This window comes from Copadichromis virginalis, linkage group LG23 (assembly GCF_057382275.1).
Source record: "Copadichromis virginalis isolate Kocher_CV1m ecotype Utaka linkage group LG23, C_Virginalis_male_GT1.1, whole genome shotgun sequence".
Lineage (NCBI taxonomy): Eukaryota > Metazoa > Chordata > Actinopteri > Cichliformes > Cichlidae > Copadichromis > Copadichromis virginalis.
This window is the reverse complement of record NC_140639.1, coordinates 20,233,788-20,257,205: the sequence shown is the minus strand read 5'-3', so window position 1 is coordinate 20,257,205 and position 23,418 is coordinate 20,233,788. Positions and strand designations below refer to the sequence as shown.

At 43.5% G+C, this 23,418-nt stretch overlaps 1 protein-coding gene across 1 annotated transcript; it reads left to right on the top strand.

Moving 5' to 3' along the window:
• The first annotated feature begins 4,272 nt into the window (after window positions 1-4,272).
• On the top strand, window positions 4,273-23,214 carry LOC146680743 (prothrombin-like). The gene is made up of 9 exons (XM_085449577.1): window positions 4,273-4,432; window positions 10,589-10,882; window positions 10,971-11,087; window positions 11,250-11,373; window positions 19,443-19,610; window positions 19,686-19,859; window positions 20,441-20,619; window positions 20,853-20,923; window positions 22,978-23,214. Exons 1-9 carry the CDS (start codon window positions 4,360-4,362, stop codon window positions 23,131-23,133), a joined length of 1,356 nt encoding a protein of 451 aa, XP_085305703.1. The 5' UTR covers window positions 4,273-4,359; the 3' UTR covers window positions 23,134-23,214.
• Window positions 23,215-23,418: the final 204 nt, after the last annotated feature.

Below are 23,418 nucleotides of genomic sequence, written 5' to 3'. Positions count from 1 at the left end.
AATCCCCATTATCTAGATGTTTATACCAGTTATCTGTCATGTTAATGAGAGTTGAGCTAAAGTAAAAAGACAACCAGCGCCTTTATTGTTGACCAATAATTTTAGAGCTGTTTTATAATGAAAGTCAGTTGTTGGTATTTTTTAAAAATACATGAAGGAATGTGTTCATTCATTCAGTAAAAGGACTAGATGTTACAATCCCTGCTAATGCATTGCCTCAAATAGAGAAAGCCTTGAGGGATGGCTGTTACAAGGAAAGGCAGAAATTTTACCAGCGGGACACATCGTTGTGTGCCTCAACTTCACAGGGTGTTTCGGACTTTTATCCCAACCTAATCTGCCATTTTGTTTTTACCTTTCTTGCCTTTGAGATTTGATCTAGATTATCATATTAAAATTTGGGACATATTTGGATTCATCGGGTGTTTCAGCCGTTATCACTAGACACCCTCATTAAGGAGGCCCTGCCAGGGTTGATCAGACCCCAGACTAGTTTTTTAGAATTTATTTTCTTCTATCAGTTCACTACAACTGAGAAGTAATACTTACCTCTTTAATATTTAAGGAGCCTCACTTCTTCAAAGGGATAGAAAAGGTGATACGGAGAAGTAAGACCTCGGCTTGTCCCCCTCCCGGACAAATGCTGATCAATACTGAGACTCCTCTTGGTTCGTGAAAGGTTGAGCACTGATGGATTTTCTCTTTCACTCAACTTTCTCAGCTAGACAGCTGAGGACCTGGTTGTGTTTCCATGGCTGTATCCCAATTCAGGGTCTGCAGCCTTAAAGGCCGCATTTTAAGGCCGATTACGTCACAGCGACGCGACGAAGGCTGTCCTAATTCGAAGGCTGCTCGAAATGCGGCCCTCAAATGCGTCCTTTATTTCCCTGAATTTTAAGGACGTGGCGGTGTAGACTTCGTGGCCCAACATATCCCAGAATGCATAGTGGGTGGTGGGTATGGATAATTTTGCCGAAAGAAAACGGCAGATGAGGGGCGCCCGAAGAGTAAACTTTAAGTAAGTACTGAATATTATGTCACTTATTTATGTGCAAATGTTTAATAACGAAGAACATTAAAACATTACTGTTGGCCACATGTCGGCAAAGTTATGTGACATTAGTGACGTTTGTACTAACTTGGTTTTACAGCCTTTACTTTAAAATATACGCCGTTCAATAGCTGACCTTCATCTTACAGAGAATGATCAAAGCTCATGTAGAAAGAAACAAACAAATGAACAAAAGATTTTCTCCTTCATTTCTGTCAAACAAAGCTGTATGACACGTTTCCAGCTGTTAGTATCACGGTTGCTAGGCAACCTGGGCAGCGCAACGGAGGCTAGACCGTCCCATTTCACAAGCCTCGCACTTCCGGCCTTAGCGGTCTTTGAGTACGCGGCCCTTGAGGATCATTGAGGCTGCGTACTTTAAGGCTGCAGACCCTGAATTGGGATACAGCCTATGTGTCCATGTGCCCTAAGTAAGGCTCGTCCTGCGACCAACCAAGATGTGCTTGAATGTTGCTGGGACTGTACACAGGGGGCAAGATGGGTACTTTTCTAAACCACACCTGCAGATTTATTGGGGAAAGCAGCACATCATATGTTGCTCGGATGATGAAACATAGCTATTAGACTCCATTCCCCAGATTTCACTCCATGAGAGTTTCCTCTTTTCAACACTCTTGCAATTCATCCAGCGACCCTGCTTGGCAAGCGCTACAGCTCTGGCATGTCTTACTGTTTTCTCCTGTCGACGCGCCTCCTCCACCATCATTTTCAATGTTCAGATACAGATGCCTGTTGCCATTGAGGTGTTACTGCTCCAAGACCAAATCCTCCTCTGCCCTGTTGGACGTGACCCACCACGTCATGATTGCGAAGATCAGATTTGGCCTCTAGCACAGATGTGGCTGGGGTCCACTTTCTCCCCGTTGCTAGGGTGGGAGCAGTGCCAATCACTATGGGGTCCCTGGAGTCTGTGAGTGACATCTCAAGCCTCACTTTTGCACATTTAAACTCCTCTACCAGGCTAGGGATAGGCACACCAGTATCCCGTTGCTGTAGAGTCCAACGCTACTGAGGCATTTGGGAAGTCCGAGCCACTTCTCAACATAGGAGCTCACTAGCCTCTGTGGTTGATTGGCATGATTGAGCGAGACCTCGTACATTGTCAACGGCCACAGTAGTCTGGGTAACAACACAAACTGGAAGCACGAGAACTTCAGTTTCCCTGGGAGTGCAATGTTGTTAATCCGCCTGAGGTCAATAGCCAAGATCTGCCTTAGTTGTACATAAATTGTCAAAGCATGGGCCAAAAACAAGTTTCAACTGATTTTTTAAATTTATTTTAGTGGTGAAAACAGAGTACATCACATCATCTGACTCATCAGAAAATGGAGAGGAACTTAAAACCCATTAAATTTTTCAGATACGGTTACTTAAAAACTCGCCAAAGCAACAGTGAACCAGTCTCTGATGAAGTTTGGAACTCTAAATTTACTCAAAAATAAATAAATTCCAGTTTATTAACCAAAATTCACAGAAACTCAGCGGATGAAGTTCTGAAACAATCGAGCTGCACTAGTTCGCCTAAGCAAAATATCCCAGATTTGTTAGAATAAAAATGAAGTATAGTAAACTGTACCTTTCAATGGCTGAATCATGGGTCACTCTGGTGTAACGCCACAAAAAGCTCATTTTTGTCTTAAAGACTTGTATCATATCTTGCAGTAATAAATGTTAATTATTTCCAATATGCTGCTTGCTATATGAGTTCATAACATGCTCAGTGAGACAAGGTAAAGTATCAGATTCGGTACATAACCTCTGACCTCAGTAGTGGCCTTTATTTACACAAATGACATATGTCTGACAGGCTTAGTAACAGTAAAAGTGCACCTGACTTCACCGACCTCTGAGTCAAATAAATAAATAAATAAATAACTGGTGCAAACCACAAATGCAATATCGTTGAGTTTAGTACCACCAGCAGACAGAAATCGTGTAGTGAACAAATAACATTTTGAGCTGAACGTCAAAGATGATTAGAGCATGACATTTACTTACAGTTCAACTTTTCATTTCCACACATTATCTGGACAACAGTGATATATACTAATAATGTAAAATATCAAAAACTACAAAAAGTAGTTCATGTCAAATTTGTTTGCATATGTTTTTGTTCATGTTTTAAAAAGTTTCTTTATAAACTCCAAGCTGTAGTTTCACACAGAATATAACAGCAAATCTTTGACAGCAGTAAAACTGCACCCTCTGATGGGATCATGGAATTACACGAATTCCTTCTAAATCACTGTTACTGCAAACTGAATGTCCAGCCATTTTCTTAACTGCTTGACATATTGAGGTTCTGAGAAGGGTTGGAGACTGTCCCTGTTGGTGAGAGATATGCCCTTCGACTGATCTCCAGTCACCAATCATCAGACGTTGAAAACAATTGATTGTGGTCTTTTCTTGATGTCCTGCTATGGTTGAAAAATTGACTTACTGGAGGTGAAAGAGCTAAGGACCATATTCACACCCAAATGAAAGTCTGATGTCAAAATTTGAGTATTTATTTAAAATGTAACATCTAGTTTCTGGAGCATTGCTTATTGAGCACATGGCCAAAACAAAAACCCATTGTAGCCCTAACACATTGGTGCATATTAACTGTGGGTGGTGATGCCTAACTCCATACTTGTATTTAAGAGAAAACCAAAACAGCCCATAGGGGTAGGGTTGGTGTCATCTCCAATAATGAACTTGACCTAACATTTAAAAATTTTTTATTTTAAATGTTGAATAATTTTTGTGTATAATGGGTTTGGACAGAACAATGGATCGTTTTGCTGACTTCAGGAACTCAAGACTATGATAACTGAATCTATCTACTGCCAGGTGATAGCTTTAGCCTGTAATGAAAGACCAGAACAACTGGTTTTATTATTACTTTCAAAAACACTGCAGGTGTTCGAATGTAAGAAATGTCCCAAAGATGATACAGGCCAAATCAAGACATTTTAAGATTTTTTAGGGACTTGTTATTTTGTAAATTGTGACTTGTCATATGAATCTCATATGTTTTAATACCAAACAATAATTCATGTATAGTTTCAGAGCCGTTGTGTTAAACTCCAGCAGTATTAACTCACAGTAGGACTCGAGTTGTTGAGAAAAAGTAAACATGTAGGTTTAAACATAACCGACTCATCAGCCTGGCTCAAACTTTGACCCTTTGGTCAATAATCCCCCCCCTCCAGAGGACGGACAGAGAGACATAGACGGACAAACAAAGAAGGACACACTGAGTACTGCTTGATCTGGTTCTGAGGATCTGCTCAGAGGTCTGGATCATGATGGAACCAACATCAAAACCTGCTGCTGTTCTGCTGCTGTTTCTCCTGCACAGCTGTGTGGCAAACCATGGTAATGAACTCCTTTCCTCTTTAAAGTAGGATCAAGGGTATTTGCAATGTGTACAATAACAGTAATATGAATAATTTAGATCAAAATTGTACTTTGGTTTGAATATATGTATGTATATGTATGTATATATGTAGCAATGCATATTGTGTCATTTGAATATGATAAAATCTTCACTGATATTAGAAAGAAAAAAAAGTAGAAAAATGCATTTTGTGGGACCACAGAATGCATTTTTGTGTAAATCCAATCCCAAAAAGTTTCTATTAATCATTTTATATTAATCATCCGTGGGCCACACCACCGGAGGTGATTTTCCTCTGGTGCAGTCTCGGGACAACACCCTACACTCAGCCTACAACCAAGTGATGGATATTGTTGGTCACCTGGTCAGCCCTGAGGCCATGCTGGCTTACCTGCATTCCCAATTGCGGAACGATAGGCTTTATCGAGTGAGTCGCAATGCTCGCACAAATGAGACACCCAGTTGTTGGTACCATACCACGGCAGGGCACATGGGATGTGAAAAAACTGTGGAGCATATAATGGCTGGCATCTGGGCCAACGTGCGCTGATGGTGTGCATCATGCCCAGAGTGCCAGCTGGTTATTCCAAAAGCACCTTTGCATCTATTACCCTTAATGCAGGTCCCGTTTGAACGTATTCGTATAGACCTCATCAGGCCATTTTACCGGAGTGCATGCGGCTATCACTTTGTATTAGTCCTGGTGGATTATTTTACGTGATACCCGGAAGCGGTGCTGCTGTGCACCATCTCCGTGAGGAGCGTGGCACAAGCACTGTTTCAGGTCATCTCCCTAGTCGGTATTCCTAAGGAAATACTGACTGACCAGGGCACATTGTTCATGTCTCGCACACTAAAGGAACTATACGGATTCCCCAAAAGTTGACTCTGTTCATCTGGATGTAGCGTTGTCTGTGGAAGAAGTGTTTCTTCACTCATCCAAGTGACTGCTTCAGTCTCAGCTGAAGAAACTACACGGATTATTGGGCAAATCTATTCGCACTAGCATCTACCACCCTGGGGCGATCGTGGCTCAAGAGTTGGCAGTTCATCTTGTAATTGGAAGGTTGCCAGTTCGAGCCCCGGCTCCGAGAGTCTCAGTCGTTGTGTCCTTGGGCAAGACCTTCACCCGTTGCCTACTGGTGGTGGTCAGAGGGCCTGGTGGTGCCAGTGTCCGGCAGCCTCACCTCTGTCAGTGTGCCCCAGGGTGGCTGTGGCTACAATGTAGCTTTTGAATGTGTATGTGGATGGGTGGATGACTGAATGTCTAAAGCGCTTTGGGGTCCTTAGGGACTAAGTAAAGTGCTATACAAATACAGGCCATTTACCATTTACCCTCAGAGTGATGGGTTGGTGGATCAGCTGAATAAGACGTTAAAATCATTAAAAACATTAAAATCCATGATATGATCCATAAGTTAATTCACAAGGATAAATGCAATTGGGATTGCTGGTTAGATCCTCTGTTGTTCACAGTGCTGGAGGTGTGCCAGGCCTCCACGGGATTTTCTCCCTTTGAGTTGCTGTGGCACCCCCCGTGGCAGGTAGCCATGGCAGGCAACCACTGGGAGTGCTCAACGTGATTAAAGAAAACTGGGAGGAAGATCCGAGCCCTGCAAAAAATGAAACTCAATACATGCTGGACCTGAGATTAAAGCTTTACTCTTTGGGGTGGCTCTCACGAGAAAATTTACTCCAGGCCCAGCAGCGTCAACAGAGCTTGTACAACAGAGCGGCTAGACTCAGGCAATTTTCATCGGGGGGATAAGTGCTTGTATTGCTCCCTTCTTCCAGCTCCAAACTGCTTGCCAAGTGGCAAGCACCCATCATGGTCACACGGTGAGTGGGGGACTTTAACTATAAGGTAGTACGGTTGGACAGGGGAGGAGCCACACAGATTTACCACCTCAACCTCCTTAAAGCCTGGAGAGAGGGTGAAACCACTTCTTTTTTTTTTTTTTTTTTTTGCCTGTCCCATTTGGTTCTTTAGCCATCAGAATTGTTGTCTGAAGACCAACAAGGATACCCAATGGATTTACTTTGCCAAATGGATCTTCGTGGCATTGCCGTATTGGTCCATTTGGTCGATCTTTGTTTTTATTATTTATTATATTTTATTTTCAGATGTTACAGACGGGACAGACATGAGTGAGGGATAGGAAAGGGAGAAAGAAAGAGGAAGGAAAGGAAAAACAGAAGGGGAGAGGGACAGTGAGAAAGGGGGGGAGAAAAAAAATAAAAATCTCCTGGATCACCTGTTGAGAGAAGAATAGAAGACAAAAAAAACAAAGCAACATACTAAACACAACACCATCGCATTAATCTAGCTAAGTGTAAACAGCAGTATATACTAAATATTCAATGTTGTTGTGCAGCACGCAGGACAGATGTGCTTCGAAGTAGTAGCCAAGAAAGGTGTAATTTAAGTCTACGAGCAGTGAACACCCGTGTGCATACCTGTGTGGATCAGCGTGCTTGTATTCCAAAGGTTTCTCCATGTAACGATGTGCTAGGGAGTGTGGGGGGGGCCACAGCCCCGTCCTCCAGGGTATGAAGCAGGTATGGAGGAGATCAAAACTCCAGACATCCAGAGGCCCCCAGAACACAAGAGACCATGGAAAACCAACAGAGGGGCAGCCGCGCCACTGTCCCAGCAAGAGCTGAGGAGAGTCCCAGATGAGGGTTCACTCAGCAGCCGCGGAGCAGAAGCCAGGGGGAGTTGCAGTGACGCGCTCGTGAGCTCCGCCGGCAGCCAGCTGTGCCTGAGTGACCGAGCCCCAGGCCGAGAGGCCGGGGGCACCCCACCTCCGAAGTGGTCCCGAGCGAGCCCCAGGTTCCAGGCCCCGATAAGCGGCCGCCAAGGAGTGAGCCGGTGTGTACCTGGGCGCCCACCCCCAGACACAAAGAACCACCAACGCACCGACACCTGAGGGAGTCCGCCACCGGCAGGGGAAGTGGTGGTAGGTGGAGATAGGCCTCCAAACCTTGGAGGGCCTGAGGTGTCCCCAGAGAGGTGGTGTCTGATACCCAACCTGACATATAGACACAGACATACAGGCACACACAGATACAAACATCCATTCCCACCCTCATGCTCTCATATGCACTCACTCCACACTCAACCAACGTGGAGACAGACATAAAGAGACGCTGTACACACGATCACACTCCCCAAGCGTACTCTACAAACCGGGTCTAGGTACCCTTGCCCCTGGAGGGGGGAACTGCACCCAGACCCAGGTGGTGTTACCCTTTTCCCTGCGGTGGGGAGAGGCAGACCACCCCGACTCCGTAGCAGCAGGGAGGCCCCACACTCCAGACCGCAGTCGGACGGCCAACTCCTCCTAGCCCTCCCGCTCCAGCAGGCCGCAGAGAATGGGGGTGGGAGAAGACTCCAAACCTCCCTCCACCCGCTCATTGTAGTGTTGATGCATGTGTGTTCTAAGGTGCAATTAAAACCCAGGAGGGCATGGAGCTACCTGCCAGAGAGCAGCAGGTGAGCGCATAGTCCCTCCTGATAGCCCTCAATGTCTAAGTGTATTTAAAATTGAGAGGTGGGCAACGACGCCAGGGGTGAGGTGTACACCCTGATGGTAATATGGACTCCGTGATTAGGGCGTCGGGGGGTTCCCCGGAGGCATCTTCCTTGGGGGGCTCAACCCGGGGTAGCGGTCATGTCCGGGTGGGGGCTCTGTTGGCTCTCGGGTGACTGTTTCCTCGCGGCTGCGTGCAGCGGGGCTAGGGGAGGGTCTGTGCTGACGGACGTGGGTTACTGACCTGGTAGCCTGGCTGCCCCTGGGTGGGTCCGGGATGGGCGTGAGGTTCTGGGGGTGCTCCGTCTCCGGGCTGGGGCCCGGGCCGGGCCTCGGGGGCTTGGGTCCTGGTTGGTGTGTTGCCGGGGTTGTGGGCGGGTGGGTGCATGGGGGCCCAGCCCTGGAGCAGGGTGCCGCCGGTGCGTCGAGCCACCTGGGGGGCTCTTCAACTGGTGGGGGAGATGGTCACATCTGCAGGAGCTTTCCTCTCTTCAGGGACTCTCTCTGCAGGAGGGGGAGATACAGGAGAGGTGGAGGAAGATCTCAGCCTGGGCGTTTACTGTCTTATGTAGCCTGGAAGATGAGTGGATGGTGGGGTGGGTGCAGTTTTCTCTGTGGTGGGGTTGGGTGAACTGTCCCGGGCTCTGTGGGGCCGGGAGGCGCTGCTGCACTGGGCCCCGGTCTGGATGGGCCTGGGCCCCCTTTCCCTGGCGGGTCGCGGAGTGTGGGAGTGCCTACTGGGGTCAGCGGGGGAGCTGGCCCCAGGGAGGGGTTACCTGCCCCTCCCTTCCTTCCCTCCCCATCTCCAGCTGCCTCCCTCTTCCCGCTCCACCACAACCACCCACACATGCAGGGCCTTGGAGTAGGGGTATGTCACCAGGGCGCAGAGGAGGCTACCCCCCCCCCCCCCCCCCTCTGTCCCCTTCTGGCTGCCTCTGCCTCAATTTTATCCCACAACTTAGACATTCACATTATTCACACTCTCATTACACATACATATAGGATCTTAGGGGTGGGCACAATCACGGGTGAAACCACTTCTTTGGAGAGCCTGGTGAAGGAGAAAGATGAGTTGGGGCAGGAGGTGCCAAAATCCACCATCCCTGCCTCCGTCCATTGTGACGACCATCTTGCACAGGCCCAGAGAGCGGATGTTGCTGTGTTGCAATGGTGCTTTGCCAATGTGTTCTCCCCCCTCCCCGGCCGTACTTCTCTCATAGAGCACCATTTTGAAACACAGCCTGGCGTGATGGTGTGTTCACGGCCCTACAGGCTGCCACAACAAACAAAAAAAATTAGTGCAGGAGGAATTTTCTGAGATGCTAAAGCTGGGAGTAATAGGAGGAGTCTCACAGTGGGTGGTATAACCCCATAGTTCTTAAGTGGTTAAGAAAAATGGGTGAATACGGATCTGTGTCGACTATTTTAAGTTGAATGAAGTGTCACGGTTTGATGTGCATCCAATGCCCCGGGTCGACGAACTCTTTGTTGGGCATTGCCCAATTTTTCACACTGGCACTGGAGAAACTTAAGAACTGGCAGATTCACGTGTCTGTCCTGGGGAAAAAAACTGCCTTCTTCACTTTGTACGGTTTGTACCAATTCGTGGGTTGTACCAATCCGTTTGGCTTGTTCAGAGCCCTGGCCACATTCTAGTGCCTCATTGACCGGGTATTGCGGCCACACACTGAATATTCTGACGCCTTCCTGGATGATGTTATCATCTATAGTGACACCTGGGCGGAGCATGTGCAGCGGGTGGCCGCACTCCTGGAGTCCCTGAGGCAGGCGGGGCTCACGGCCAACCCGAAGAAGTGTGCGGTTGGACGGAGGGAGGTACAGTATCTGGGGTACCATTTGGGGGGCCAGCAGATGCGCCCTCAGGTAGAGAAGACAGCGGCGATAACATCATGCCCGTGCTCCAAGACCAAAAAGGAGGTGCGATGGTTTCTGGTTTCAGTGAGCTCGTAAGGCGGCACAGAGGCGGGAAGAACAGGTGTACCTCGCAGGTTAATTGACTGTGTGTCTGCTCTTTTTGATAGTGACAGTCAGGCAGGAGAGGAGTGTGTGGCAACAAGCAAGGAGTGTCTGCGTCCTGAGCTGATCAAGGCTAAAAACCGCAGTTGCATTGCCACAAATAAAATGATTGTTAATCTACCCTTGTTAATCCAACCAGGCGGATCGGCACACTGTGGTGCTGGAGCAGCTGATAGGGGCTGCGGAGGAGTTGGCGCCATGGTTGTTGCATTGCCACAAATAAAAAGGACTGTTAATCCAACCTGACGCCAGTGCGTGCATATGTATGTTCACGGGGTCCTGTGTCACAAATGATAATAATTAATATTCTTGCACCATTTTAGGCTAGTTGAAACTCTTGTGCTAGTAATGTTGGAAAGCCATGTCAACACCTAAAATGAGCTGCTCACAAGTCACTGAATTTCTTCCACAGTCTTTGGTTTCCACATCATTGCTGAACTCTTCTTACATCCTGGAGTGTTTCAGGGCTCATATACAATCTAGGATTAAATTTCTCTGCAGTATCCACTCCTTGTTGTGCCAGCTGATCTGTCTTTTTTATTTATTTATTTATTTTTGTTGAAGGTGAAGACTTTGTCCCACCCACTGTGGCCACGAAACCACACAAACCTATACTGTGCTTGCCCAATTATGGTATAGAATATAATGGGGACCTAAGTGTTACCATAGGAGGTCACACCTGCCTGCCATGGTCATTACCTGAGGTAAAAACCCTCAGTCGGGACAAAGAGTTCATCCCTGAAGTTCAGCTGCAGACCAACAAGTGCCGAAATCCTGACGGTGACTATGAGGGCCCCTGGTGCTATGTCAGGATTGCTGGAAATATAACAATGGACTACTGTGATCTGCAGCTATGTGGTAGAGTACAAACCTACAATCCACTATTAAGTAAATCCACCTGTTTACCTGCCCCTTACCTTTCCAATTGGCCACCTGTTTCCTGCAGATGCCCCACTATTAGGGCCTGAGCAAACAACTGTGACCGAAGGCAGGGAGCGCTCCGTCTTAGGTCAGGCCAGGAAAAACCTTTTCAGTCCTCGCACGTTTGGACAAGGAGAGGATGGTGAGTGCACTTAATGGGCAGTGACAGCAAGCATCAGGTAATCCCTGTACCCCAAAAAGCTGAAAGAGAACAATTCAAGAAGCAGGTGATCCATCTAGCCTGTTAATAGTTTTGTTGTGTTTGACCATCTATCAAAGTTTTTATTTACTTCTTGTGCTGTAGATTGTGGACAGCGTCCCCTGTTTGAAAAGAAGAACAAAACAGATGCAAACGAAGCATGCATGCTTTTCAGCAGATGGTGTCGTATCATTCAGGATGATGACGCTGAAGTGGCCTCGGCTCCATGGTAATGACACTAGATAAACATGACTTTAAGGATGATTGACAAAATTGTTCTGGATGTCTGTCAAAACAGATCAGACTCCCATCAGGAGATTATCAAAGTAACATAAGATATACTTAATTTATCCCAAAATTCAGGAGACTGCAGTGCTATAGCACCTAAAACATAAAAACAGTAACATATGCTAGGGGCTCACACACACACAGTGTATCCATGCCCAGTATACTGCTAGCCAATCTTCAGTCCATCAAGAACAAGGGTGATGACCTCAGGGCCAGAGTCAAGTTTCAGAGAGACATTCGGGACCAGTGTTGGTCAAGTTACTTGAAAAAAGTAATCAGTAACTAATTACTGATTACTTCCCCAAAAAAGTAATCCCGTTACTTTACTGATTACTTATTTTCAAAAGTAATTAATTACTTAGTTACTTAGTTACTTTTTAAAAACACGATTTACAACCTGAATAGGTGATAAAGCGATAGATCTCTCAGCCCAATTCTACTTTTTCTACATAATCCATCATACAAAATGTAATCAAATGGAAAAGTCCCTTTTTAAAACTTGTTTTATTAGTTTTAATCTTTTAACTTCATGCATCAAGCAAAAATGTAATTATATGCAACATTCACTGACTGGAAGAAATTTGTTTAATATTTAAACCTGTCACGGGTCTGGGTCCGTTGGACCCAGTATGTGGAGTTTTATGTTTTTGTTATTCCATGTTTGAGGTTATTATGTTTTGGTTTTAGTTGCATCAGGGATTGTTTTCCTGTTCTCTTGTTGTGTTTATGATGATGATTATGATGTTTATTATTTGAGTTTCATGTTTAAGGATTTGTTCTCTGTTGTATCTCACGTTTAGTTTAGTTCAGGTTCCATGTGTCATTCTGTCTGTCTCTCAGTGTCAGGTCTGCGTCTTGGTGTGGTGTTCTCATTTCCTGTTTTATTGTGAAGGTCTGGGTCTCATGTGAGTGTGTTCAGTTTTACCTCTGTCTCGTCTTGTTGATCATTCCCAGCTGTGTCCACCACCTGTGTGTAATTCCCCTGTGTTCTCTGGGTGTATTTAAGTCATGTCCTCCGTTATTGTAGTTGCTGGTCCGTCTGTGTATCTACCATGTCTCACCCGTGTGTTCTCCCTGCTGTCCATCATCATTCTCCTCTGCTCATTCTCATTCAGGTTTGTGCTTTGTAGTTTTAGTTGTTTCCCAGTTTAGTTTAGTTCTCCGTGTTGCCGTTTGCCTCTCCTTTTGTGTTCAATAAATCACCTTTTACACCTTCACGACTGCCTGCGTGTGGATCCTCCTTTTCCTCCTCCACACGGCTCCTCTCACTCGCCGTGACAAAACCTATTTTCTGCACATTCCAGCACATAAATTTTTTTTTTTTTTTTTTTGTGTTTACACTCAGTCTTTCAAATAGATGCAAGTAAAACACAGCAGAAAATAAATAAAGTCAAAGACTAGCGGTCCTTTTGCTCTATTTTCACCTGTAAAGCAGGAGCAGGGTAGGCGGAGGTTTACCCTGATGCAGGTGAGCCGCAGCGGTCAGTGGAAGGATATGGCAGCTCTGTGAATTTCCCATTACGTCGTTGCGCACTCGGTGCTTGCTTGGAAGTTTAGGGGGTTTTTTTCGCTGTAAAAAGAAGTTTTCTTCCCACGCTCAATGGACGCTAATGTTTTTGTCACTTTTTATGGAATCAAACTTAAAGTAAGGTCAGTACTTCCACGCTTTAAACCCTGCACGCTCATACTCTCTCCCGCACTCGATATATGATCTATTGTTGATCTGCACACAGCTGTTGTCACAAACGTCGCACTTGCTTACGTCACTGTCATGAGACATTCTTGCAAAAAAAAATCACGGTTTTAGTAACGCAGTAACGCAGCGTTCCTACGGGAAAGTAACGGTAATCTAATTACCGTTTTTGCCATAGTAATCCCTTACTTTACTCGTTACTCGAAAAAAGTAATCGGATTACAGTAACGCGTTACAAGTAACGCGTTACTGCCCATCTCTGTTCGGGACTGCATCATCCTCTGCTTCACCGAGTAGTGTTGGGGAATAACGGAATACATGTACTGCCTTTACATATTTAAAATACAAAATATGAGTAACTGTATTCCGTTACAGTTACCGTTTAAAAAAGGTGGTATTTAGAATACAGTTACTTTGCTGAAATAAAGGGATTACACGGCGGTATTTTCCTGTTTCATATGTTCGGCTATGCCCTCTCTATTCTAATGCCTGTGTCTCAATCTCGCGGCCCATGTCACCTCTACTTGCAGCCCACATAATGACGTGAAGAAATATTTTAAAAAGATATTCACAAAAATGATTTAATATGAAGGCAATAGGCAGAGTGTTACAGGCATAGCTCTAAAGAATGTAGCCTCATGGACAGTTTAGTCTGTGCTGCAGGGAGAATGGACTGCTATACACGTTATGTGTCTGTGAGCGAGGGAGGGAGAAAAAGGAAAAGTACGAGCTGTCATCGAGCAGAAACGGGAGCTGGAACCATGCAAATATAATAATAACCACTGCAGCCAAAAAAAGTGCCTGACGAGCCCAGTTGTAAGTAAGCTATTAAGACTCGACTGTACACTTTTTTCGTGTTTTTCTCCGAAACAATAAGTTCCGTTGGAGCAGCCTTTCGACGCCTTTCTCTGTCTCTCGCTAGCAAAGTTGACCCACACAACAAAGTAAAGCTAGTTTTTGGCTATGAGCCCGACACCAACCCAACGCATTAGCCAGAGGTCCCTTTACTACGGTTCAGAGCCGGGGACCTGTTTTATATACGTGCAGAATAGTTTTCTATATGAGATCACTGCAAAATGTGCAGCCTTACCGAATGCCCACGCTACTGTTACTCATTTTATATTAAGATTTAAAAATCTTGTCGGTATTGGTATGGCGAGGAACCTTCAGTAAAAGTAATAATTCACACGCAGCAATAGTACATTCATTTAGTTGTAAAAAGCACGATAATATAATAGGTAATCCAAAGTATTCAGAATACGTTACTGTTATTGAGTAACGTAACGGAATATGTTACAAAATACATTTTGGGGCATGTATTCTGTAATCTGTAGTGGAATACATTTTAAAACGAACCTTCCCAACACTGTCACCGAGACATTGCTGAACCTAGCGATACTTTCTCGGTCTACCGAAGAAAAGAAATGAACAGAACAATGGCACCGAGGAAGAAAAGAGATGGTGCGACTGCACAAGCATTTTTCCACTCACAAGCTCTTGCTCACCCAATCTGGAACTTTTGATCAATAAATGTCACCCTTTCTATCTTCCTCAGGAATTCACTGCGGTCATTGCCTGCACTGTTTATATTCTGTCACACACGGACTCAGACTCGGACTCAGACTTATGTGAACTACATGAGGCTCTCACACAAAAACAAACACTTCACTAGGATACTGCTCTCATTGTTATGGGAGCTATTAACAGAGTAAATCTCAAATGCACATTTCATAACCTTCACCAACACATCCCCTTCCCCACCAGGGGCACAAGGACATTAGACCAATCCATTCAAAGACTGCTACAAAGCACAGTCTCTGCCGGCATTTGGAAAAGTGGACCACACCATCATCTTCCTCGTGTCTGTTTACAAAGACTAAAGCAGGAAGCACCAATCAGGAGAGAGATTGCACGCTGGATGGATGAACTGGATGACGCAGACTGGAACATGTTTTGGTGCAGCTCTGATGGCATCAACATGTTTACGTAAGTGGTTGTGGGATATATCAGGAAACTAGTGTATGAAGCCGTGGGTGGATAAAAACATCCACGACGCTCTGAGATCGCACACCACTGCCTACAAAGCGGGTCGCATCTCCAGTAATGTGGACCAATACAAGGCTGTTTACAATGTGCGCATGCGTGGTTGCAAAGGCAAAGCGGAGCTACGGGGAAAAACTAGAGTCACAGCTACAACAGTGCGACTCTAGGAGCCAATGGAAGGGACTGCAGAAAATAACAGACTATAAACAGACAGCTGAATGACAGTGATGAATGCTGACGCTTCACTGGCTGATAAGCTGAACACATTTTATATTCGCTTTAATGCTGCAGCAAATAACACAACAAATGGCTGCATGTGTGCAGAGAGGACCAGTAAGGAACAATGCTTTCAACGCTGTTCAGGAGAGTGAACAGCAGCAGGAGAAGATGCAATCCCTGGTTGGGTCCTGAAAGCCTGCACTGACCAGCTAGTACCGGTGTTTACAGTGATCTTAAACCTCTCCCTGGCCCAAGCAGTGGTTCCCATGTACTTCAAACAGTCCATCGTTGTTCCTGTTTTTATGAAACAACAGCCCGCTTGCCACAATGATTATCGTCCAGTAGCACTTAGGGCTGTTCGATTGTCAAGGACCAAGCAGTAAAGCATAAAGGACACAGGTGGTTTTAATTCAAAAAAGGGGTTTTATTGACCCAAAAATATGAAAATATATTTAACAAAGCCAAAACTTAAACAGGCAGACCAATAAAAGAGGTCAACTCAATAGACTAAACTCAAGATAATAATTAACAAAAACCTCAAACAAACATATGATAAACTGACCTGCTGAAATGACACATGGGGAAACTTAAATACTGACTTAGCTAAACCAAATGACACACACGGGGGAAAACAAGATGGCTGCCATATAACCAACTAATACAAAACAATTAAACAAACATGAAACACCCCCCAGGCAATGAAGCATGTGGTGCTATCCAATTAGGCTGTCTCCCAGCCCTTTGCCACACCTTTTACCAGACAGGAGGAGAAGCCAAACCCCAGGTAACTCAAACAAAGAAAGATGTATTAATATAACATAAAACAGAACTTTGACCTTGCAAGGTTAATATGTGTGCACGCCATATAAACATTGGAAGGTGTGATTGAAAAATAAATACATTTAATAAAGAAACAATATTGAACAATAAGTAGAATATATTAAAGTAGTGACTGTAAATTAAACTAACGTGAATCAACTGGTGGTGAGGTGTGGAGCTTACCATGTGTGGCATGCCATCACATCAATATAACAATATATATCAGATGACGATATAAAAACATCTATTGTTTCATTTATCGTTTGTTTCGTGGTGTCGCAAAATAAACTGTTTACAGCAATATTTTTTCATAGTTTGGATGGTCACTGTAGTGGCTATATTACATTCCTTAAAGTTCTCTCTTTCTCTTATATTTAATATAACCACACTACGGACAGACAAGCGCCTGTTTTTATGTGTTGTCATTAGCAACAACGACGGTAAAATCAACGCATGTCCGCTTGTTTATTTTCTACATAAACCTTTCACAATAAAGCTCAAGATCCTGTTGAGGCTTTTCAAAATAAACTGAATCAAGTATGCTTTTATGGATGAGAAGCAAAAAGAGCCGTCAGGTGCTAAAAAATAAACCTTAGACTCAAATGTTAGAACAGGCTTTTCTCCACAGCACGCTGTGTAATAAATACTTACAAAGTAAACGGCGGCTGTTACAACTTATGTCTAAAAATGTAAAGTTTCTTACATCGGTTAAAACACTCGACTCCAGGTAAATGACGCCCAGCTGGAAACAATTCACGCAAATCGAGCTGTCCGAGATTCACAGAATCTACAGAAAATGTGACATTTCTGTAATTTATATTGTTATCGGGACGATAGATGTCTTATATCGGGATATGAGATTTCGGTCATATCGCACAGCCACAGTAGCACTGATATCAACAGTGATGAAGTGTTTTGAGGGACTGGTAAGAGACCACATCACTTCTTCACTTTCTGCCACCATTGACCCACTTAAGTTTGCATACCAGACTAATCTTCCACAGACAATGCCATATCACACCTGCTTCACACATCCCTGAGTCACCTGGACACTGGCAGAGGGAATTATGTTAGGATGCTGTTCATGGACTACAGTTCTGCATTCAAGACAATAATTCCCTTAAAGCTTTTCACCAAGTTGAAGGATCTAGGACTCAGCTCATCACTGTGCCAGTGGATCCTCAAATTCCTTACAGACAGACCAAATCAGTGAGGATGGGAAAACAAGTCTCTCCCTACATCTCATTCAGTACGTGCCTTAAGGCTGTGTTTTAAGCCACCTGCTGTACTCACTGTATACTTACGACCGTGTAGCCACATCAGATACCACCTCCATTGTCAAGTTTGCAGATGACACTGTTGTGTTGGGCCTGATCTCTGACAATATCGAGAAGGCCTACCTGGAGGAGATTATGGACCTGGAGAAGTGGTATCAGGAGAACAACCTCCTGCTTAACCTCAGCAAGACTAAGGAGCTGATTATGGACTTCAGTACAAAGCAGGCAAGGAATTACGAGCCCCTGATCATCAGTGATGCGCCAGTGGAGAGAGTGGACAGCTTCCGGTACCTGGGTGTCTGCATCACTTAGGACCTGTCATGGTCATGTCACATCAACACCCTGTTCAAGAAAGCTCGCCAGCATCTCTTCTTCCCCAGAAGACTTAGAAACTTCCATCTGCTGCTGAGGGTGCTTAACTTCTACTCCTGCACCATCAAGAGCATCCTGATGGGAAACATCTGCACCTGGTATGGGAACAGCACCAAGCAGGACAGACAAGATCTTGAAAGAGTGGTGCGCTCAGCCAAAAGCAAGTGATAAATAAAGCTTTTTCATCATCATCCTCATCATTTGCTCTGAGCTTCCTGACCTGCTGTCTGTCTACACTAAACGTTGCAAGACCAAAGCCAGAAAGATCATGATAGACCTCTCCGATCCCAACAATGAACTTTTCTCACTGTTGAGGTCAATCCTTTAAGGTCAAAACAGAAAGAATGAGGAGGAGCTTCTTCCCCCAGTCTATTTGGGCCCTGAACCAGGGGTAGTCTGGGCTCTTATACATCAAATCGCCGCAGACACTCTGTTTATTTGCACGATTCTTATACTTTCTTTTTTAAATTGTCTATTTGTACATTCTACTTTTTTTATCTTATAATTTACCTTTAACTCTTAGTTTACTCTTTACCTGTTAGGTTAAATTCTTAATTTATTCTTTAAATCTGTTAGATCTTTTTTATGGAACTCTTATTGCCTCTTTTTATGTACATTTTTCAAAGTGTAATTTTTTTTACTGTAAACTACTAAAACATAAAATTTGTAAATTTTGCAAATTTCTTTACTATAGGCATTGCATAACAATAAGCATTTCACTACATGTTGTACTGTGTATGATTGTGAGCGTGACAAATAAAATTGGAATTTGAAAATCAAGTAGCTTCAAAGGTAAATAAAATACCCAAAAGAAAGAGCTGAGGTAGCAAGGAAATAGAAAAAGTGAAGGGCTCTGTTAGGTCTGTGCTTGCAGGCTTCGCTGATTCAAAGACTTACAGTAAGTAACATCAAGCAAATAAATAAAAGTATGAAACAGGGAAGGTTTTCGGTATCTTTTCTTTGTTGTAAAAAAGCTGAGACAGATTTGAAAGTCATGCTGCCGGCCCAGGTTATGATGCAAAGGGTGGACCAGGTCTTCCAGTTATTATGCATAGCCATACGCCACAACCATACTCATTTGGGTGACCTCTGTGTCAGCTGATGGAGGAATCTAAACAGTGGTAAGTGACAAATTAGTAATATGTATACATTCCACAGTGAGCAGTTAAATATTGAGGCCAAAGAAATGTTCTGTTTGCAGGAATATATCTGTGATTACATTCTTCCCCTCACAAATGGTGCAATCCTGACACATTTGTTCTTCCCACGCAAGTTTTTTACACTGTAGATCCAACAGAATCTACAGGCCTCACTCTGCCCATTAGAACTGTAAGAGCAAACATCCAATGAAGATTCTCCTTTGCCAAGAATATACCGAAAAGAAGAAACATCAATAGCTTTTAAATCTTGACAATGTCCTTAGAAAACACACCAAGAAAGAAAAATTGACTCACTACAATTAATAAATAAAAGAAAAAAGGTTGTGGGATCCTGCCAATCAGAAATAAATAAAAGAACCATTAAGATACAAACTGTTTTTGACTCAACTTATATTTCTAACTTAATAAATAATTTTGTTGTTTGCAGGCAGGTGATGCTGTACAGGCGTAGCCCACAGGAGTTTTTGTGTGGAGCCAGTCTGATCAGTGATCAGTGGATCCTCACTGCAGCTCACTGCATCCTTTACCCACCCTGGAACAAGAACTTCACTGTCAGCGATATACTGGGCCGCCTGGGAAAACACAGAAGCACCATGTAAAAAGGCGTGTCTGTCTTAATTATCATTAGTTTCATTTGAAGGCCTGTTGGAATTATGTCATTTTTTTCTAGGTTTGAGCGTGGCATTGAGAAGGTTGTGGTAATTGATGAAATCATTGTCCACCCCAAGTACAACTGGAAGGAAAACCTGAACTGTGACATCGCTCTGCTGCACATGAGAAGGCCGGTCACGTTCACTGATAAGATCCATCCTATCTGCCTGCCCAGCAAGCCCGTCGCCAAGTTGTAAGACAAACATTTGCAACCAATTAAAAGTTGACAAGTTCAGACCAAATTCTTTAATTATATTTCCCACCAAATGAAAGGAAACAAGTGAAAATGTGTCTTGAATGGAGAATTGAATTTCCAGTTCTGTCAAGTGATCTGGAGCGTTTTTATGTGGGGGAGACTCTGGGTCCGACATAGAGCTTGCTGGAGAGATTATTTTGTTCATATGGTGTTGAATACTGCTAGAAATATTAATCGGGGAGGTATCAACACAGTTTATTATTGTGCCAAGGACTTTGCTTAAAGTCCTCAGTAAACAACAATTTGATTAAATCAAGTCAGGTCCTCAAACTTGGTCACATAGCTATTTCTCCATAGATATCGATTTTCCTTTCTCCAGTTATCCTGCAGGGGGTTAAAAGATTCTTCAGATCCCACAGATTCCTTCTGTCTTCTTGGAAAGTCTAAAGTAATGCAAAGACTGCGCCAGTAGAGGGTGCTATTAAGAACTGTGGTCAGAGACACTTTGGTTCAGTGAGGTTTATACTATGGATGGTGACAGGCCTTGTGATATATCTGACTGGTATTTTTTCCGGCAGTCTGATGTCTGAAGGCTTTAAGGGCCGAGTTACCGGGTGGGGGAACCTGAAGAAAAGCTGGAACCCTGCAGTGAGAAATTTAACATCAGTCCTTCAGCAAATCCACCTACCGATAGTGGACCAGAACATCTGCCGCAGCTCCACTTCAGTCAAGATCACAGACAACATGTTCTGTGCTGGTAAAACAAAACAAAAGATTTTCCACATTTGTTCAAGAAAATGCTTGTTTATATTTTATCTTTGGCTTATTTTTGGTCCAACTGTTTGATCCTGAATAAACCCCTGGTGTGCTGAGTGATGCTGCCATCTCATTGGCTGCACTGAATGGAATTTGGCTGTTTCTCTCAGGATGATCCTGCATCTCCTGAAGGTGTCATAGTTTCTCTATAATTACAGTCTCTGGTTGTTTCAGGTTATAAACCAGACGATAACCATCGTGGAGACGCCTGTGAGGGAGACAGCGGCGGACCTTTTGTGATGAAGGTGAGAATCACAATGAAAGAAGAACAAATGATAGATTAAGTCTCCTCTTTACCATTTCTTATCATTAGATAACATCTGGTTTATATCTCAAGCAGCTGTTTAATAAAATATTTGTTAAATAAATTATAAGACCGACGGCACGAGAACACACAGAAGTGAAGGCAGTGTAAGACAGTTGCAGAAGGATACAGTAGCACAGTAAAACACAGTATATTAACACTTAAACAGATTTTCATATGTTCTGTTCAGTGCTTTGTAACATTTAATGTAAATATCACACATATACATTAATTTAATCTGCTAAAAATTCAGGACATTGTTTTAATTAACGCATAGTAATAAAATATGTACACAGTGTGTTAACTGTTACATATAGAATCAAATTAACATTTATATCCAAAATTAATGCTTTCTTGTTTATAAGTTGAACAACAGTGTAATTATCCAAAAAGTTGATTCTGTTCATCTGGATGTAGCGTTTTGTGGGAGAAACGTTTCGTCACTCATCTAAGTGACTTCTTCAGTCTCAGCTGACTGCAGCTTTCCCCAAACTTATAAACAGTACATTTGCATAATGACTGAAACCAGCCCACTGAAGGAACAATGGGCTGGGAGGTCAGTTCCTTAATCTTAATTATGCAAATTCTTATGACCATTGATCAATAACCACTGACCAAAACCCACTGATCAATGGCCATGAGTACCATTCACAGAGAGTTGGGGAATGGCTGCAATCACGATGGTGAAAGATGTACCCTTAGGCCCCCTCTTTCCCTTTTCACGTAAATGGCCTCCTTGACTCCTCGTCTTGATGCATTCTCAATCATCAAGAAGAACAATGTAATTAGACTTTTGTTCCTGACACGTTAAAAATGTTAAACATTTCCTGAAAATCTATCTGGACATTAACAGTATTTTAACAGTATTTTATGGCTTTAATATGTTTTACCACAACCCAAATATATAAAATTACTGAAAATGCAAAATGTTTTTATTAGGAATTACCAATGCTTCGTTTGTGCCAAAGTCATACAGCCATGCTTTCTCCAACTAAATTCAGAGTCACACAGGCCTAGAGACCAGTTTAACTCCATGTCAAAGGTTTCTAGGGGAAAATGTGTGTTCTCTGGGACACCAATGATGATTTGATTCACACAGTTTGTTCAGGATTTATGTGATTTTATTTATCGCTTTAACTCCGTATTCTTTCATGTAGTTGATTATAAATTATTTTTGTGGTCTTTAAAATCACTAGGTTTTGAAAAGTGCCACACAGCACTTTAACATAGTGTTAAAACATATACACTGCACAATCATACACCAGTATTTCACTGGATTGCCTTTAGCTTCGATGACGGCCGACATTCTCTCTGGCATTGTTTCAGTAACGTTATGCAGTTCACGTTCAGGTCACCTACCAAATACCCTTTGGCACCAGAAACCTTCACCCAAAAGGTAGGAACTGAAACTCACTATTCACTAGTGAGGATTCCCAGTTAGTGAGGTTTATTGGGCAAATTTCTTAAACCTACACAGCTGTTTAGTCCCATATGAAACATACTTGTGTTTTTCTTTGGAATGGCCTTTTTTCTGGCAGGATCTTTAAACATAGGGTTCCCAAACCGTTTCGTCAACATCGGCCCAAAACTTCATCAATTTTAATGCCCAAAGTTGAGTTTAAAACTTAAAGACAGATTTGAAGATTCTTCTCATAACAACAATATAACATATTAAAAAGCAGGGTTTTTTGCAAACTCTAGACAGGGGGGATAGTAACAAGAAGTTGAATAACTACGTAATCTTCAGATATGCCTAACTGGCAGCCTAAATCTTCATTTATTTTCTTACAATATAAAGCAATACATACTCACAGTTAAGTGTTATTTGGCATTTTTGCTTAAAAACTGAAAAAGGAGTTAAAATATTTATAGAGTTTTTCGTTCTTTCAGCTCTGAAAAGACTTTTCTACCATTTACAAAAGGTTCAATCTGAGAATTTAGAATAGCTGCCTTTGCAAACAATGAGTCTTATTTTGAAACTGTCTTCCTGTGCAGTACCCGGCAGAGAACCGCTGGTATCAGATCGGCATCGTGTCATGGAGCGAGGGCTGCGATCGCGACGGGAAGTACGGCTTCTACACTCACCTGTTCAGGATGACCAAGTGGATAGGCAAAGTTATCGAAAAGATGCGAGGAAGCGATGATGAGTAGACACAAACCATCGACGTCAATCACTTCACATTCAAGCCTGTTAAGCAACATGGCCCCAATAAAGATTGTCGACGTATTGTACCCTGGCCTCTGGTGTTATTCAAGCCTTGGTTTGCAGCAATAAGAGTCAGAGAGTTAAAGTGCCATCAGAGCAGCTTTTATATGAACAAAGATAGAAAATCAAACCGGCAGAAGGAGGTCAAAGTTCGCGCTCAGATACAAACAAGATAGCACAAACAGCAGCAGTCACTACAGTGGCAGGCATGGCCTCATAGTCCATTACTA

Bases quoted from the DNA above. Each gene is read 5' to 3' on its own strand.
- LOC146680743 (XM_085449577.1), top strand. From the start codon at position 4,360: ATGATGGAACCAACATCAAAACCTGCTGCTGTTCTGCTGCTGTTTCTC. The intron at 10,883-10,970 runs GTAGAGTACAAA...TGTTTCCTGCAG, and splicing joins CTGTGATCTGCAGCTATGTG to ATGCCCCACTATTAGGGCCT. The intron at 20,620-20,852 runs GTAAAACAAAAC...TGGTTGTTTCAG, and splicing joins AGACAACATGTTCTGTGCTG to GTTATAAACCAGACGATAAC.